Raw genomic sequence first — 17,695 nt, 5'->3', positions numbered from 1 at the left:
CTGTACAGTCATCCGTGCCACAGACTCCAAGTAGCAGTATCCTGCAGCGGTGAAGTTATCTTTGTAGCGGCCCATGTCCACTGCGTCCAGCCACTCTCCCACTGAGTTAAAGGACGGGAAGGAGGGGAGAGGTCTTTCTGCTAGTGTGATGGATGAACTGAGGGTCCTGCCAGGAGATAGAAAAACGGGGGTGACTGTTCAGAAACGTATAGATTATGAATGGGCGCAGCCGGCAGCCGCTTGCTGAGCCTGCACGACATCGCCTAGTCGTACCTGCGTGCCAGGGTGGAGGAGCCAATGCCGTCGGGGGAGCGAATGCTCTTGCTGAGAGCTGAGTGGATCTGGCTGAAGCTGGGCCTCTCTGTCCTCTCCTTCTGCCAACAGTCCAGCATCAACTGATGGAGATGTGGGGGACAGTTGACCGGAGCCGGCAGCCTGAAGCCGTCCTCGATGGCCTTTATCACCTACAGACGGGTGCAGGGAAATCGGTACCGGGTTAGAAACGGTGGCCATTTTCCAGTGCTAAGTTCCCCGTGCGCATGTATAGAAAAGTGCCGCGCCTTCGTTTTTCTCTCGTCACTAATTACACCGCCTACAAAGTCCCATTGCATGGTTTTGCTTTTTTAATTTGATGCAGCATTCCCCCCGAGGTGCGAGCCAGCGCCAACTGTAAAACAAACCGGATTTCACAGAGATACAGACTCCACTGGTCGCGGAAAAGATGTGAGCTTCTGTAGAAGTCTATGAGAAAATAATCTTTTTTTACTCATTATTTTACTCTACCATGCAGATGGTATGACTGGTACAGCTCAGTGGGTTGCACCACTGACCTTTGGACTCTAGTTCCAAGTCTTTTTCAATACTGCGTGTAGTATTTAGAGTAAAATAAACGATAAAACACAGTATGGATTGAGCGGTGGATACAGCGTGATTGACAGCTAGTACCGTCCAATGGGTGCAGGGTCACAGGTGTGGGTGGACATGCAGTAGAGCTCTCAGTCAGCCCCCCCCCCCCCCAAACTCCTCCAAATATTGTTACTCCCGGCTTTAACACTGCTCCTCCATCAGCCTAATAGATGTCCGCTCATTTTAAAACCATTCACTAGAACATCTCACAAGAGATTTCCTCTCAGTCTATCTGGGGACGTGCGGTGCATCCTCCCCCCGAATTGCTCGAAGATATGCCGTCTCCTGGAAGGAGGATCTATACAAAGTCTGAGAGCGTAATCACAAAAGTGACCATCCGTCAGCGGCATTATTTCCTAAAACACTCTCTCGTCTCTCCACCTTCCCGCTCGCCCCGTGGCCCCACTCCGCCGTCCTCTCGGCCCCCTTCAAGCTCCTATCTCACTAAAGAGCATTCATAAAATGCTTTCCAGCATTTGACATTTTCCATTTAATCAAAGCCGGTGGGTAAAGGGCACGGCGGATCACAGGTGGACATGCCGAGCGACAAATCTCTTATGATATAATGTATCAATTTAAAATGGATTAATATCCCTGGCGCTCCACAAGCTTGACCTTTGCCCCCTCAATTGGAAAGTTTGATAACGTGAACGAGGCTGAGCAGGAAACTTTCCTCTGCTTTGTGAAAGGGCACCGGGGAAAAAAAAAAGGGGGCTCTAAAGAGCTCGCTATTCAGGCGGCGGAATTGAATAACTCATGCATATTAATTTCGGACATTCAAAAATGGAACACGCTCATAACCTGTTGCATTTTTTTACTATGCAACGCCCGCCTGCATGAAGAGTACGCAGTATTTGCTGATGACCTTAATTTAAGACAGAAAAAAAATCTTTGGTAATGATTAATAGTACAATGTACAAAGTACAAACCCCCTGCTCTCTCATGTCTCTTTCTTGCGTCATGCCCTCATCCTTCAGAGGCAGAATAAAAACTTCAAAAGTGTTTTTTTATTGAAGGACAAAAAGGTACGAGTTCGAGGTGAAGCAAAGCAGAGGGCCCACGCACACCCACTGAGAAATAATAGGTTGCGAGTGACGAGCAGCGGGCTCCAATCGCCCTGAACAATCTCCCCAACCCCTCAAATACAGCGAGCGCTTTCACATTTCCTGTAAAGGAGGGTGAAATCTTTCCAGGGGGATTTCCAGCACTTTTAAGAGCGGGACGGCGCTCGGGGGACAGGCGGGGGCCCACCAGAAGGGGGTCAGCGCGTCCTTACGAGAAAACAGGATTGGTCATGGAGCTGATGCAGACTTAAAGAGGGGGACTTAGTGCCAGGCGAAAGCTTTTCAGAGGTGCCGTGGCTTCTTGACTTGCTTTTAATAAGACCCAAGCTGGGCATGGATACAGAGTTGGTTGATAAAGGGAGAGAGGGAGGCTGCTAAAGTGTAGATATTAATATAAAGGCGGAGAGAGGAATATAGAATAAAGGCAATGGGCTGGAGAGACGCATAGAAAGCGTCCTCCTATCTCCAAACCGAATCTCTCTCTCGCTCTCTCGACTCACATCCTGGTTGCCCATGTCCCAGTAGGGTCTCTCTCCGTAGGACATGACCTCCCACATGACGATGCCAAAGCTCCAGACATCTGACGCCGAGGAGAAGCGATGGTACTGGATGGCCTCCGGAGCGGTCCACAGCACCACGCTCTTGCCTCCGTGCTGGGTGGACAGAGGGGAGGGGGGGGGGGGGGGGGGAGGGGGGGGGGGGGGGGGGTTCACAGGAAAGGAAAGCTTTAATACTGTCTTTGAAAAATACTCCGGACATATATTCAGCAGATCAAAAGAATCTCTAAAGAGGGGGAGTGGGTTTAGCCCCGGGTGGAACCCCAAAATATCCAGGGGAATAATAATCTTTATTATTAGTCTTTTTTGAAAGCCTAATTACATGACTTCACCTGAACCTGACATGACGGTGTGTTAACACACATTTAGTCTCCGGCTCGTTAAAAATCAAAACGCCTACACATGCCGGCTTTGTACAGCGTTGAGGTTCATTAATTAGGAAAAGTAGAAGGGTAGAAATACTGTCTGCGGCGCACGCGTAGGAGATTCCAGAATGACTTGGTCTTACCAGCGTGGTGTAGATGGCCTCTATCTTGTCCTCCTGAAGAGGTCGGAAACCGGACACCTTGCAGCCCAGGTTGGAGTTTACCAGCACCTGAGGTTTGAGGAAAAAAAGCAAACGGCTACGTTCGGAGGGGAAACTTTCTCGCCATAGCTATTTTCAGACACGAACTCTCCTGCGGCATTGCCACGCGGGCTCCCTGTCCGACAGTGTCCTGAAATACCAAGGGGGGCCGGCAGGAAAAGTTCACAGGGAAACATCCAGAGCAACATTCGCGGACATCTACGTTTCCGGCCCCCTCCGTGAAAATGTGCGGACTTCAGTGCACGTGCGCGAGAGACGCTCGCGAGAGAGATTGGTTGTTTTAGAGAACACATCCACCGCTTCTGACAGTGACGTCTCGTCATTTTCAACTTCACGTGTTCCTCAGACGACAAACCCCCCCCCCCCCCAACAACTTGCAGCTGAGCGACTGTCAAAGATATTTGCAGACAAGGACAAAATTGTGTTCCGCGAAGCCCACCCGCAAATTTTTTTTTCTTTCTGCAATAGCCCGAGACATACGTCCGCCTGCGCCCCCCCCCTCCTCGATCACCTCCTCCCACCTGCTCCCTCACCTTGTGTGCGGCCAGCCGTTTGTGGACGAAGCCCATTTCGGTGAGGTACTTCATCCCCGACGCCACCCCGCTCAGGATATCCATCAGCTGCATCACGCTCAGCTGGCCTTCGTGCTTCTGCGGTCGCCGGAGGCGCGGGCGGGAAAAAAGGGAGCGAAGGACGGAGGGAGTGGGTGAGGAGAAGAGGAAAGGGGAGGAAAGGTGGAGAAAGTGAAGTAGGCAGAATATAGAAAATAGCCATCGCATCCGTAACTACAGTCCAATGTTGTGCTCGCTGAGCCGCATCCCTTCATTCGGAGGATAAAAACAAACAGGCCATTAATTCATATCGTTACAAAACGTGCCGCGGCGGTTCACGGAGCAGAGGGGGCACAATTACAGTTTACAGAGGCTTACAGCATCTTTGTGCCGAAACACTCCATTTGTGCCGTTAATTATATTACGCTTTCCTTATTACTCTAATAAGCACGAGTATTGCTGCCGCCCCAGGACTGGGCCGTAATGGTGGCGGATGTGCGATTATTAGAACAAAAAAACGCCTCGTTTGTGAATGCAGCGGGTGATAACGAGGGGTCGATGTCGCATATAACTTGGAGATGAACGCACGAAACACGTGCAAAAAAAAAAAAAAGGACAAGAAAACGACACCTACCCTGAGGAAGGAGTCTAAGGATCCGTTAGACATGCTCTCCACGATGATCATCATGGTGTTACCTGGGGACAGAGAGCGGAGTACACGAGCAAGTGGAATTGGGGGGAGGAAAGCGAGGGGGGAGGTAATAGAGACGGAGGCACAGAGGGAGGGAGGGGAGGGAGAGAGAGAGAGAGAGATTAAAGTGAGTCTAGTCCACTTGGCAGCGCGGCAGACATTGTGCAAAGCCATTCTTCACCCAGTGAACTGTGGTGAGGCCAGGAGAGCCCGTGTGCTGCCCTGGCTGTCTCAGCAAGTTTAATGACCCTCGCACTCGCGCGCACACACACACACACACACACACACACACACACACACACACACACACACACACACACACACACACACACACACACACACACACACACACACACACACACACACACACACACACACACACACACACACACACACACACACACACACACACACACACACACACACACACACACACACACACCCCCCCCTTCTCTGTGCACGACAACATGCGCCACTCGCGTGCACATCAGATGCATACGTGCACTGCGCGCGCGCACACACCCCGTGTGCCCAGGCACAGATGGCAGGGATCCAGTGCGGTGCTATGAAGTGCACATAGGAGGATAATAAGACCGCAGCAGTACGGAGGCAAAAGGGGAAACAAGGGAGACAAAGGGTTGAGCGGGATATTGGGAGGATGGCACTGTCAAGTGCAGCCTGATAGATATGTAAACAACTTGGTATCTGAAATTGCATGTCCTGAGATGTAGGGTATCAATCCTTACAACTGTGTGCAGGTGTATTACAAAAAAGAAAGAGAAGAAGAAAGAAGCTAACTTTTTGTTGCATTATCCACGGTTCACGGTTCGGGCATGTATTACTGTGCCCCCCCCCCCCCCCCCCCCGGGGCAGGAAGCCGTTCGGGTTTAAAGGTTACCAGCAACACTCGAGAGCGGTGGGAGACGGCACGGGGACGAAACGCGACAGGCGTCTTGCAAATTGGTGCGTGTCGCGGGGGGGGATGACGGACACGCGGGGATACAGACGAGGATCGTTTGTGTCGCACGGGAGGCAATATATCCGATAATAATCCGATCAATAATCCGATCTAGAGGCGCTTGGGTTATTTCAATCTGAGCTGACGCCTGTAGTACACGAACATGTTTATTTGAATATCAGAGTATAACCTACAATAAAATTTTCTGATGTATCGCATATTTAAATACCTTCTGGATTAGTTCCCACATGTCTAATAATTCATGTCACATTAATGCTGATTATACTTCTGAAGAGGGGTTTCATGGTCCGATGCCAACATCAATTTATCTATGGTGTTTATTGTTAAACATACATTAGACATAAAGTAAATTTTAATCTAGAATCCTACCACTGCTATCCTGGGACTTAAGATTCTTGAGGGGCCTTAATAATTGGTGCTCATGTCAAAAAATGTAAATACTCTGTGGATAGAAACGCACAGAGAGACCCGACGATCTGCATGGGGCCGCAGTCGCCCGTTAATTTTCTATTATTAAAAGTGCAGAGTGTAAAGTTCAAACAGATGATGTGTGAGATATATAGTGTACATTGCATTACTTTATGCGTGTTTCTACTCTGAGGTGTAAAAATAATTCCTGGAATGATTTACCTGGCAGGTAACGAATCACAAATCACCTTATTGCACATCCTATTTCATCTAATCCTGGTATTGCCAGTAAGGAAGCGGAGCAAATCGCCGGACGCAGGACACACCCGTGTTTTCGCTTGGCTTCAAATTACAGTTATACGGCTAGTTAAGTATGGGGCGATAAGGACGAGGGGGATGATGCTGTTAGCAGGTTGGAGGAGGGCTGAGTGATGGGGGGTAAGTGATGTAAAGCAGGTGATTTGTAGTCTATCTGTGTGTGTGTATGTGTGTGTGTGTGTGTGTGTGTGTGTATGGATGTGTGATATCATGCCAAGTGAGGCAGGCAAGCAGGTGTGTGTGTGTGTGTCAATAAGAGTGAAAAGGAAGTGAGCATATGGGACGGCTTTTTGTGTGCGAGTCAAAACGGCCGCGTGAGTTGTGCCCAAGTGTTTGTGTGTGTGTGTGTGTGCGCGTGTGTGATGGTGGGAGAGATTGGAGTGGATCTCAAGGCCCCGCTGGGTCTCTAGCACCAATTACTGTACCCTGCACATCTGCTGCCATCCTACTGAGCAGAGTGTGTTTCGGGCCCTGTGCCCTCACACACACACACACACACACACACACACACACACACACACACACACACACACACACACACACACACACACACACACACACACACACACACACACACACACACACACACACACACACACACACACACACACACACACTGAGCATCACTCCGGCAGTAACAAAAACTTCACAAACTCTTTACAGCTTCTCCCTTCACCTGCCATTCCCATTAACCTCTACCTCATCTTCTCTGTCTCTCCTGTCTCTTTCCTGCGTCTCCTCCCCGTCTCGTTTTTTTTTTCTCTCCCATCCCCTTCTTGTCCCCCCCCCCCCCCCCCCTTCCGCCCTGTTTTCGCTCTAGGACCCCAATTGCTATCTGTCAGCGGAAAATGGGCCTTGACGTAGCTTGACTGCTCCTAGCGTACATCCATCCCCGTCAACCCGGCTCTCCTCTTCCTCTACCCTCCTCCCGTCCTGCCCTCTTGGCTGTGAGCATTGACCCCCGCTCCATGTACGGGATATTAAAATGGTCCGAGTGTCCCGGTGCTCGTCCCAATCCCCCCTGCTCCTGTCCAGCGCCTTTGCTCTAACTCCAGTTTTATTCCCACCTCTCTCCATACTTTTCTCCAGAGGTGATGACCCCCTCTAGCTGTGGTATTGAAATAGTGAAATTCCAATTCCCTGTTGTTGTCTAACCCTTTTAGTTATGGAAGCTATGAATCCCCTTTATGATACAGAAGGATTTTTTTTTTCCCTCCTTTGTTTTCCAATTCTTTCTCCCGGTCATATCACCTCACTCCCAAACTGCCTATAACCCTCCCGCTTTCGGCCTCGTCTGTGTGCCTCCCAACTTACCGGTGGTGATGACGCCCTCCAGTCGGATGATGTTGGAGTGGTCAAACTGCCCCAGGATGCCGGCCTCGCTGAGGAAGGAGCGACGCTGTTTGTCAGAGCAGCCGGCCCTTAATGTCTTTATGGCCACCGGCAGCTCTCTCTTACTGGGCAGCTTCAGGCAGCCACGGCACACCTCCCCAAAGTCACCTGCAGGGGGAGACAAAGAGACAGAGGTCACGATCCCTATTGATTTACCTTTTTTCGCATGGCTCTAAATCCTCTTTTGTAAAGGAAGACGAGTGGAGAAAAAAGAATAGGCGGGTCTGATGACATGTCGGCACAAAGATCAAAAGACAGTGAGGAGAAATGATTGGAGGGTGAGACAGTGGGGAGAATTGCAGGAGAGATGGAGGGTAGAAAACAAACATATTGGACGGCAAAAGAGATGACGCACATGAACAGACACCGCTGAGGGAGAGACATGAAATACAAAGGGATCAAAGAGAGGCTCAAAGATCGGATACTGTGCAGGTGAAACCGTGCGGCATCACTTGGATATAAGGCAAATATAAGAGGGCAAACTCGATTTTGGCACAGACGGACTTGCGTTTCCAGACGGACTCAATTGGCCTCGCCAAGTTTGTCCGGAGGCGCGTTGAGGGAAGGCGCCCAAAACACCTCGAGGCGTCGCAAGATTGCTGCACCGGCAGCGAGGGGATAAGAAATTCTTTTCCCTTTTGTATTTTGGAAATAAAATTAAAAAATGTATGGTCTTTTACTGTACTGTGCCATGAGCTCCCTGGCAATTATATTTTTTTTGGTCCACCCCGTGAAAAAACGGTTTAAAAACTGCTGCAGCTCTGAGGGGAACTTTCTTCCAAGTGTGAAAAATAACCGTGACGATGTCATCGGGGTTACATGGAATGGAACAGAGCGCCTGTGTTATGAGCTCTGGACGCGGAGTTTGAAACCTAAAAATGCTATTGAAATACAGACTCAGGTATTTGGGATTCTTAGGGTCCTTTAGGAGCGTACGCACGACCAAAGCTCAGTCATCTCAGTCTGTGCTACTTTGATTTTGACCTTTTCTGTTTTTTTGTCTCACAGAAGTCACCCGGTTCACATAATTGCTGAATAGCGCTGTGACAGAAATGTGTGAACATGAGTCAAAAGTAGGACGGTTTCTTTTCATATTCGAACTTTGTTGACCCTTTTTTCGAACTCAAAACATAGTCTAGAGGTGGTTCGCCTCGCGATCCAGCAGAGGGCGCTCACTGTCAGCTTGACCTCTTGCATGCCCTCTTGACCAGTTCATTCACACTCGAACAAATTGCGCGTCATCTCAAATTCGCTCGGACTTCATTATTGGAAAATGGTGACAGTGACAGCCCTGCTCAGTAGACTCGGTGCGTTCAAACGCGTATATCGTCGCCACGTTGCGGCTCCCCCTCGCACAGTCCCTCGTACCCGTGTGCACTATTCGCTCGATCTTGATGCTGGAGTTGTCCAGTTCCTTGGCGAAGGCGTGGGTGGCCTGCAGCAGGTCCTCGCACGTCTCCGGGTCGATGTAGGTCCTCCGCGTCGGGATCTTGACTGGAATGATGCAGAGACACACACATTAGACAGGTCAACCCCTCATCAATGAGAACAAATAGAAGAGTTACAGTCGATCAGAAAAGGGTTCCGACTTGCTCCGCACACGCTCGCCTGTGTTCGAAAAACTTTCCGGATCCCCGGAAGCAAAACTGTCGCCGTGATGCCCAAAACAGATAAAAGGGAGGGCACTCTCGGATGCAGACATCATTACAGCGCGTGCGGGCAAATAAATGCGGCGAGCGAGTCAACTGTCTTGTTTGTGTAAAGATGCGTCTGTGGTCCCGGAGGTGGCCTCTCTCAGCACGAAGCGAAAAAAACATTCTCCATGTCTGCTTCGCTCTGTGCTCCGCCGAGGCTGCAGTCAGGGGAGAAATTGGGAGCTTTTGCCTCCTTTCGACAAAGACTTTCTCTCTTTCTCGCTCTGTGATGGTTAAATATTACACTGTAACTGTTGTGTGGAGGAAGAGGCCCTGGAATCAATACCCGAGCCTCTCCACCGTTCATGTGTGAGATCGCTGTGAGAACATTTTTCTGCCATCAGACTCCACTTTAACGGCTGAAAATATCAGAGTTTGACAGGTTATCGGTTGTTATAACAACCAAACATAACCCCCATCCAAAAAGATATTTAAAAAAAACAACAACAAAAAAACGACTTGGCAAATAGTTGATTTTGGTTTAAACCATTTGGGATAAGTTTGGGTTTTTTTCCTCTTTAAAAAGACAAAATGCTTCTGTCTATGTATTCACAAATTGTCTAATTCTCAGATTTTGTTTGTTTTGACCTTGCCTGAGGGGAAAAAAAACTTAAAAAGAGAACAAGAGAAAAAACCGAGATGAAACGCTCCGAGTTCTCTAATGTGACTTTGGGCTCCCTCCGCGAGGCTTTCGTCAGATCACAGGGCTCGACTTGTACCAGGCCCCTTTGTCCTCTCTGCTTGCTTCAAAACATTATCTCACTAACACACTACAACGCACAATAACAGACGCACACAGCGTAATCTTCTGTCGGAAACTGGGGCGGCGACATAATAGACAGTGAAATGCTGAGGCGAGGAGAAACCACAAAGTGCCACGGACGGCGCTCGTGCTTGGCCCGCTGCTTTGTCGTTAGTTTCAGAGTTTGGCTACTTGCTCCGAGTCCTCGGGGAAAAAAATGACGGCTTTGGAACCTCAGCGAAAAATAGATTGAAAAAAGAATATGACTATGTCCTAAAAGCACAACGTGACATTTGATAAATAGCCTGATCTGTAGTACAAACTGCTACACTGCTTCTTCCCGTACAAAACCAGGGTTTGATATTAGATGAAATTATTGAAAATTGATAGGCCGGTCTCATCGACAAAATCACTTCTGTCACATTAATGAGACACAACAATTTGAACATTTTCAGCTGAGTGTTGTTGACCCCCGACCGTTTGACTGTACGCAACAAAACACACAAAAAACACACGCGACCCGTCTCCTTCATCGACTGCTGGACACTAACAACTCCCAAATAAACCAGCCAGCAGCCAATAACCATTAGGCCAATGAGGTACAGCTTTCAATTAGACGACCTTTGAACCCTGTTACTGCATGTTATCTTCCTGGAATTCTTCCTGGAAAACGGCTGGTAGTTTTCCCAAAAGTCGGGGGTCCGGGGCCCTGAAATGTGATTACAGCTCCCGATCGACCTGAGGAATCCTATACTGGCGGCCTCATAACGGCTTATTGATCCAACTCTCCCACACACACACACACACACACACACACACACACACACACACACACACACACACACACACACACACACACACACACACACACACACACACACACACACACACACACACACACACACACACACACACACACACACACACACACACACACACACACACACACACACACACACACACACACACACACAAAGCCAGACGAACAATTATGACGCAAATGGAACGTTTTTTATTCAAGGCCGGGGCTTAGTGGAGGATCGAAGGCTCTCTCCTGTCAAATAGGGTTTTCAAACTTACCGTTGTGGCGTAAAAACCAGCTGTGCGGTAGACCCCCCCCCCCCCCCCCCCCCCACACACACACACACACACACACACACAAGCGTACACTCACAAGAAGGGGGAGCTCACATGCGGCAGATCATGAACAATAAACGCTCTCACATACACACACACACACACACACACACGTGACACACTCGCAGGCGTGCGCTCCACCGGGGCTCTGCGGCCGATTGGTTTCAGGGTTAACCGTGTCACAGCCCGCGAGCGATTGAGGGGAAACTGAAGCGCGTTCACACTCGAGTGGAGAACATGGTGAGCAGACCGGGGGGCCAAGCATTCTACAGTCAGACTCCGGATGCTACGAGACTGGTCTGTTAGTGGAGGCTGTAGACGCGCCTCGATCTTTTCCCTCCACGGCATGTTTCTAGGTCACTTACTCCGGCAAAAAAACTAATGTCACTAATGATGAGTCTCTCAGTCTCTGCCAACTCACCTCCTCACCCATTCACACACTCACTTCCCCTCCTTTGTCCCCCCACATTATTACTAACACGCTCATTCAGCCACTCTCCCTCCTTGTCCTGCCGCGTTACTGTACATGGCCGTGGAATGTGTTATGAGAGTTTGGCAGGTGAACAGATGGGAGTAGAGGCAACATTGAATTTTGTATTTAAAAACCAGGCTTACATGACACTCACACTCTTCCTGTTGTCGGATACGGGAGGAAACCTGCAAGCACAATGCGAGTGTGTAGTCCACCGTCACGGAGGAGGAAGTGGACTCACGAGAGTGTGTCTCTGGGCCGGTTAAATGTGAGCGTCCACGCTCTACAAAATGAGCGTGTGTGTGTGTGTGTGTGTGTGTGTGTGTGTGTGTGCATTGCGTGCTTGTCAGCTGTTGGCGTGTCTATGTTTGGGCAGATTTAATTCCCAGCCGCATGGCTGCGGCTCATTATTCATCAGGCATAGTGCTCCAAACCTCTCCAGAGGGCTCAGCATGCTGGGAGATTAAACAACGCAAATGAGCCCCCCCCCCCCCCCCCCCCCCGACCACCACCACCACCCTCTCTCTCACACACACACACACACACACACACACTCTACAAACACACATCCATGTCCATCTTAGCAGAGCATTGGCACGCACAAACAGGGAGAGATATTTCAAACTACTTCCATTCTGTCACTGTCAAACACAAAAAAGCCCATTGAAGGGCTTTGTGAGCGGAGTTCAAAAACAGAGAAGGCGCAGCATTTACATCCTTGTACGACATCATATGCGACGACGACAACATTAAGCGTCCTCTTTGGGGAGGGAAATCTCTGCTGCCGCAGATGCTCCTCCATCCGCCCGTCTTGGAGCTTCTCCCTCGCCCCCCCTCCCCAGGTCTTTATCTTTCCCTCCTCTGGATTACAATCTCTCTCCATCCAACTCCGCCACACACACACACACACACACACACACACACACACACACACACCCGCACCCCCCCCCCCCACCTAATGGAGTATGTCAGTGTGCTCAGAGCTGGCTGAGCATGCACTCAGAATTAAGAATTAATGCCGTGACGCTACTTAATACCTCAAAAAGTCATCTGTAATGCACACACAGGCGTGTTCACATGCATCCGTGCACATGGAAAAGGAAAGACAAAGCATTTGTTGATGCTTCCTTTAGCCACTTTCGGCAGAGATTGATCGTGTAAACACACGCACACGCACACACACACACACACACACACACACACACACACAATCTGTGGGATTTAATAGAATGATCGGCGTTGTCACTTACACTGGAAGTAAAGTTCCTCGTCTCCCTCTTGAGAAGCTTTGCTGTAGCCACATTGTCTACAAAGAGAAATAAAGACAGGCATCAGACAGAGGTTCTTGTGGTTTTTTTCATCCAAGCAGGCAGACACAAATAAATACAAGCATCAGACGCCGTTTGTCTCGCACCGTACAAAAAGGTTCTGTGTGATTTGCAATGACTTGAGATGGGAGCGCGCGAAGACGAGAGTATTGAGGGTGGAGACGGCGAGGACACGGAGAGGCGTTTGGAGAGGCGTTCGGAAAGGCCCCCGGTGCGACGGCGCTGATGAGCGACGCGAGGATCTGAGGCTGAATGAGCAGAAATCCTGCCTGATTTGACCGAGCGAAGGCGCAGGCACACAATGATCAGCCCGGAACGGATGCGCCATTGTTGTTTCGCCCTGATGGAGTTTCTTTTCCACGCGGGGCGACTCGTACTGTACATGCACACATTGTTATCCGCCTTTCCCCCGCAGCCACAGGGGGTCGGAGAGAGGAGAGCGCTCTCCAGGATCTGACTGCTGATGGCTTTTCGGCTTAGATGGAGGACATGGCTCTTTAGCCTCACATCCGCAGGAAAACATGGACACACACACACACACACACACACACACACACACACACACACACACACACACACACACACACACACACACACACACACACACACACACACACACACACACACACACACACACACACACACACACACACCGTAACTGACAGATTAACAAGTGATGAAAAAAGATATTCTGGCTGGCCAGCACCGTGCCCTCTTGGATTAGAAATCGGGATGAAAAAAAGAAGAGAAGAGGGATACGGCCAAGGAACTGAAGAGGATATTGATGGTGAAATCCATATGTCATCGCGGCCGCTTCTAACGAACAGGACGCTGATGGAATATATTCTGAATATAACCCGGATATACTGTGCATGGTCATTGACGCAGTTTGTTTTTTCATGCTACAATCTGCAGAACTCTTCACAGTCTGCGGCAGCCTTTTAATTCATATACCTTGGGGTTAATGTCGTTCGTACATGTGTGTATATCTGCGAGCATCGTGTCCACAAGTGATCATGGAACAAGTGGCTGGTCGTCAGGATTTCATGGATTACACAAAGTAGACTCAAAAAGTCATTCCCGCAGAGGAGCTACGATTGCAACGTGCCAAGTCACAACTTCAGGGCTAATGACGTCGAGGCGCACAAATATGAAGGTCGACAATCAATCGCGCAGGTGCCTGTGGACCCGGACGCGTGTCAGAGTGAAATGTATCCGCCCAGGGAGCCGCGTGTTCATGCGCACGTCACAACACGTCAGCACTTCGCACAGGAACCGGGCGCAGAGCTGAGAGCGAGTTCACGGAGAGCCCGAGTGTCTCACATTGGGTGTGCGCGGCTCGGCGCTCGCGTTTTTCGCTTCCCCACATGTGCGCGCGCGCGTGGGCATCCGTGCGCGGCGTTTTGTGCAGGGGCGTGCACGCGCTCGCGGGACCGTGTTATTTTCTTGCAAAGTGCGTGTCCCTTTGAGTGTTCCTTCGCGCGGGGGAGATGTGATCAAGGGTGAGGCTGACACATCCCTCAGCCTGTGTAGCAGCGGGGTCTGAGACAAGGTCAGGACCCTGTCTGTCAAAACACACCAGCAGACACATGCAGCACAGCTCCTAAGGGCAGGAGATACCAGACAGGGGAGAGGAGACAAGAATGAATAGATAAGGGAGTGGGGGGGGATGAGGACGGGAGGGAGATGAGCACGGAGGGCACGGTGGCACCGAGAGAAAACTAGATGCAACAGACAGAAGGGGAGAGGAGAGGTAAGGGTGCAATTGGGGAACATGGCAAGCGGATGAGGGCAAAGCGGGAGATAAATGGCGGAGAGCCAATGTGAGGAAGTCGGGAGACGGAGAGAGGCAGAGGAAGTGACAAGAAAATATGACGTTAGGCGTAAGAGGATAATTGGGCAGAAGGGTATGCAAGGGAGGGGAAACAGTCGATAGAGGCACACAGCGTAGCCCGTAGAGTACACGGTCAGAGGGAGAGGCAAGGGGGGGAAGAGAGAAGGGACGCTGGCGTGGCGTGCAGGGCACGAAAAGGATGCGAGGCAGCGATGGAAAACTGCAGCTGAGACATACGGCGGGACGAGTTAAGGGACTGACAAGAGGCAAATGAGCACCGCAGCGAGCAGGAGTACTGAAGTGACAAATGTGAGGGGGCAAATCGAGTGGCACGCGGGGAGCGAGGAGACGAGGGGGCAACCGAGCCTCGGAGAGAGGAAAGGAGGAAAGGGAAGAATTATTGTCAGGGCGGCACGAGGGCGAGGTCCCATGACTTGACACCATTTCCATGACAACAAAAACGGAGTAGCGGATGCAAAGTAGTTCTTTTTTGGTGGGCGGCTTCTTTTTGGTTATGAATTCAACAGTGACAGAGTGCGGTACTGAGGATATAAAATGGAATATGGGGTTGGGGGGGGGGTAAGAAGAAGGAGAAACAGTTTGGGCTTATTCTAATTCTCTGGGCATGAGGAAAGCTGGAGAGGGGAGAAAGGAAACCACGGGAGGAGAGATGGCAAGACAACCCGGGGAATGAAAGGAGGGAAGAAAGAAAAAAGAAAATCTGGGGCGGGGGGAGAGTAAGGAGGACTTGTGGAGGAGGGGGAGAGTGCAGACATGCCAGTGTACCTGGGCATCAGCTGTGTGAAGGGAGGAAGAGGAGAGAGAAGAGGAGGAGGAGGAGGAAGGGTGGAGAAGGAGGTCGAGAGCAGCACCACACTAGCAGGAGTGACATTGGACGAGCTCGAGCAGACGCTGCTGGGAAGAAGACAAGGGAGGGGAGGGGGAGGGGGGGAGTGCCAATGTCAATCTTGGCGCTTTCCATTACTTTTCATGACAGTCAACACAACTTGGGATTGATCTAATCCTCCGAATCGCGGGCATACGTTGGCCGCTGCCAGAGAGGAAACATGTAATGATGATAATCATGCATAATTACTACTCCGAAAACATATATTCTTGGTTTCTTTTTGGCCCCCTCCCCCTTCCCCAATTGGTTCCAGTTTAATGCTTCCGACCAGAATTTCTGGAGCAAATGTGAAATTTCGCACTTCAGAAGGAACCAGATGGCAGAAAGAAACGTGCGTATCTGCCAAACCACGGAAGATTCTGGCCAAGTCCTGTCACAGTCAGCTCGGTCTCATCAAATGTTCATTTTGGCACCAAATTTTAATTTGAGCCTTTTTTGTTCATTTAGAAATTTGTTTTCTAATTAATGAAATAAGTAAAGTTACATTTTTTTCCCACCAACTTTTGCCATAAAAGGATAAAGGGAATCATATTCTCGATTTTTGTTAATGTGAATAAATCCTAAGAAAAGACAAAAAAGCCAACGATACGTAAGTCCGTCTCTTGACACTTCCTAACTTCCCTAGCCCGCCTGTGGCTCTCTGCACCAAGACCATCCCCTCGATGGCCATAAATATATAGTTCAATACAAAAGGAAAAAAAAAGGCTGAATTATAAAAGGCAAAAGCAAAAGTTGCACTTGTTAGGGACGACTTCCTGCTGTGGGTCTGGGGGCTTTTTCCAGAGTTTGCCGTTCACATACGAAGAATGCAAGCAGATCATTGGTGTTAATAATTGTTCCTTAGATGAAATCGTTGTAATGGCAGAAACAGTTGTCACCGTGGTTAACGGCGGTCTGCTTATAGGCTGCGAATTAAAGTTTATCACATGTGCAGGCCCCCTCGCTTTATAGTGTTTTCAGGAGAGAACTTTTAAAGGGAAAAAGAAAAAAAAAGAGAGTAAATTAAGTCCATTTCACTGGCGGCTCTCTCCTCCCCATACCTGAATTTTCCTCTAAAATAAAGTGCAGTTATGGAAATAGCATGAATAATAGGTGGGAGAGTCGGAGCGGGATCCTGGCTGACAGGCAAAGTGAGGCAGAGGAGGAATTAGGCCAGTAGAGACTTATGTAGGGCGAAAACACATGGGAAATTAGGGAATGTCATGAGGGCACTTAAAGTTTTATCCATCATAAGTTCAACCGTTAGTATGACTTTATAAGAATCACAGAGACACGTTTGTTTTCTTCCATGCCGAGTACTGACTACTGTACATAAGCACCCCCCCCCCCCACTCAGTTTTTTTATTATTCTACTTTTTCAGTTTGGGTTAAGGATATTAGCAGGTCCATGTTTAGAATAAATTGGATGACTTATTAATTTATCCGTGAATGATAAATGGCAACATACTTCCAAAACGGACGCAGAGCCCTTTGGAAGGACAACTTTCCCATTCAAAATGGAAGATGTGTGCGTCTGGCGGCCGTGGAAAGCAGTGGTCTGTACAAACTTCACCACGCTGCTCCAGACCTTTTTTTCCCCGCTCTCGTCACGTCTAATGTCACCCCCTTCGTACCCGACTTTTTTTTTCGTCACCGCCAGACATTGGCGCTTTGGAAATGACCCAATGCTGGAATTCCCACTTTTTCCATTCTTCCTGATCTCCTCTCCACCTCCTGATAACTCGCAACTCACTTACCAGACATTGACACACACACACACACACACACACACACACACACACACACACACACACACACACACACACACACACACACACACACACACACACACACACACACACACACACACACACACACACACACACACACACACACACACACACACACACACACAGAAGCACTCAATCCAAAGACGCACGCGTGCATGCTGGTGTCCTCCCGTCAAGGGTGAACAATCTCCACTGCATTGACCAGTCAAGCCTGGGCTCCCTGGAGAACGTTTGGCCAATGCCCTGGATCTCTGGCTCAATCAAACCCTGTCAAGCGCCAATGGACTGTGTGTGTGTGTGTGTCTGCACACGTGTGTTTGTACGTGATGGGATACCGTGTCGAGATAAAGTTTAAAAGAG

The 17,695-nt window shown here is 49.6% G+C and overlaps 1 protein-coding gene across 2 annotated transcripts in view; it reads right to left on the bottom strand.

Annotated features, from left to right (window-relative positions):
- Positions 1–17,695, bottom strand: part of LOC118292038 (ephrin type-A receptor 7) — a 125,175-nt gene that overhangs the window by 3,026 nt on the left and 104,454 nt on the right. The window contains exons 9-18 of one of the 2 annotated variants that reach the window (XM_047330071.1): positions 15,446–15,574; positions 12,748–12,803; positions 8,821–8,946; positions 7,375–7,560; positions 4,299–4,360; positions 3,647–3,763; positions 3,036–3,122; positions 2,471–2,623; positions 274–464; positions 2–166 (exon numbers count right to left, since the gene is read on the bottom strand). In XM_047330071.1, the coding sequence (XP_047186027.1) occupies positions 2–166; positions 274–464; positions 2,471–2,623; positions 3,036–3,122; positions 3,647–3,763; positions 4,299–4,360; positions 7,375–7,560; positions 8,821–8,946; positions 12,748–12,803; positions 15,446–15,574 (1,272 nt within the window). The remainder of the gene's footprint in view (position 1; positions 167–273; positions 465–2,470; positions 2,624–3,035; positions 3,123–3,646; positions 3,764–4,298; positions 4,361–7,374; positions 7,561–8,820; positions 8,947–12,747; positions 12,804–15,445; positions 15,575–17,695) is intronic. The other variant, XM_035620685.2, reaches the window with a different exon arrangement.

The sequence above is a fragment of the Scophthalmus maximus genome, chromosome 22, assembly GCF_022379125.1.
Source record: "Scophthalmus maximus strain ysfricsl-2021 chromosome 22, ASM2237912v1, whole genome shotgun sequence".
Taxonomy (NCBI): domain Eukaryota; kingdom Metazoa; phylum Chordata; class Actinopteri; order Pleuronectiformes; family Scophthalmidae; genus Scophthalmus; species Scophthalmus maximus.
The sequence above is the reverse complement of the archived record's forward strand: the minus strand, read 5'-3'. Positions and strand labels throughout refer to the sequence as shown.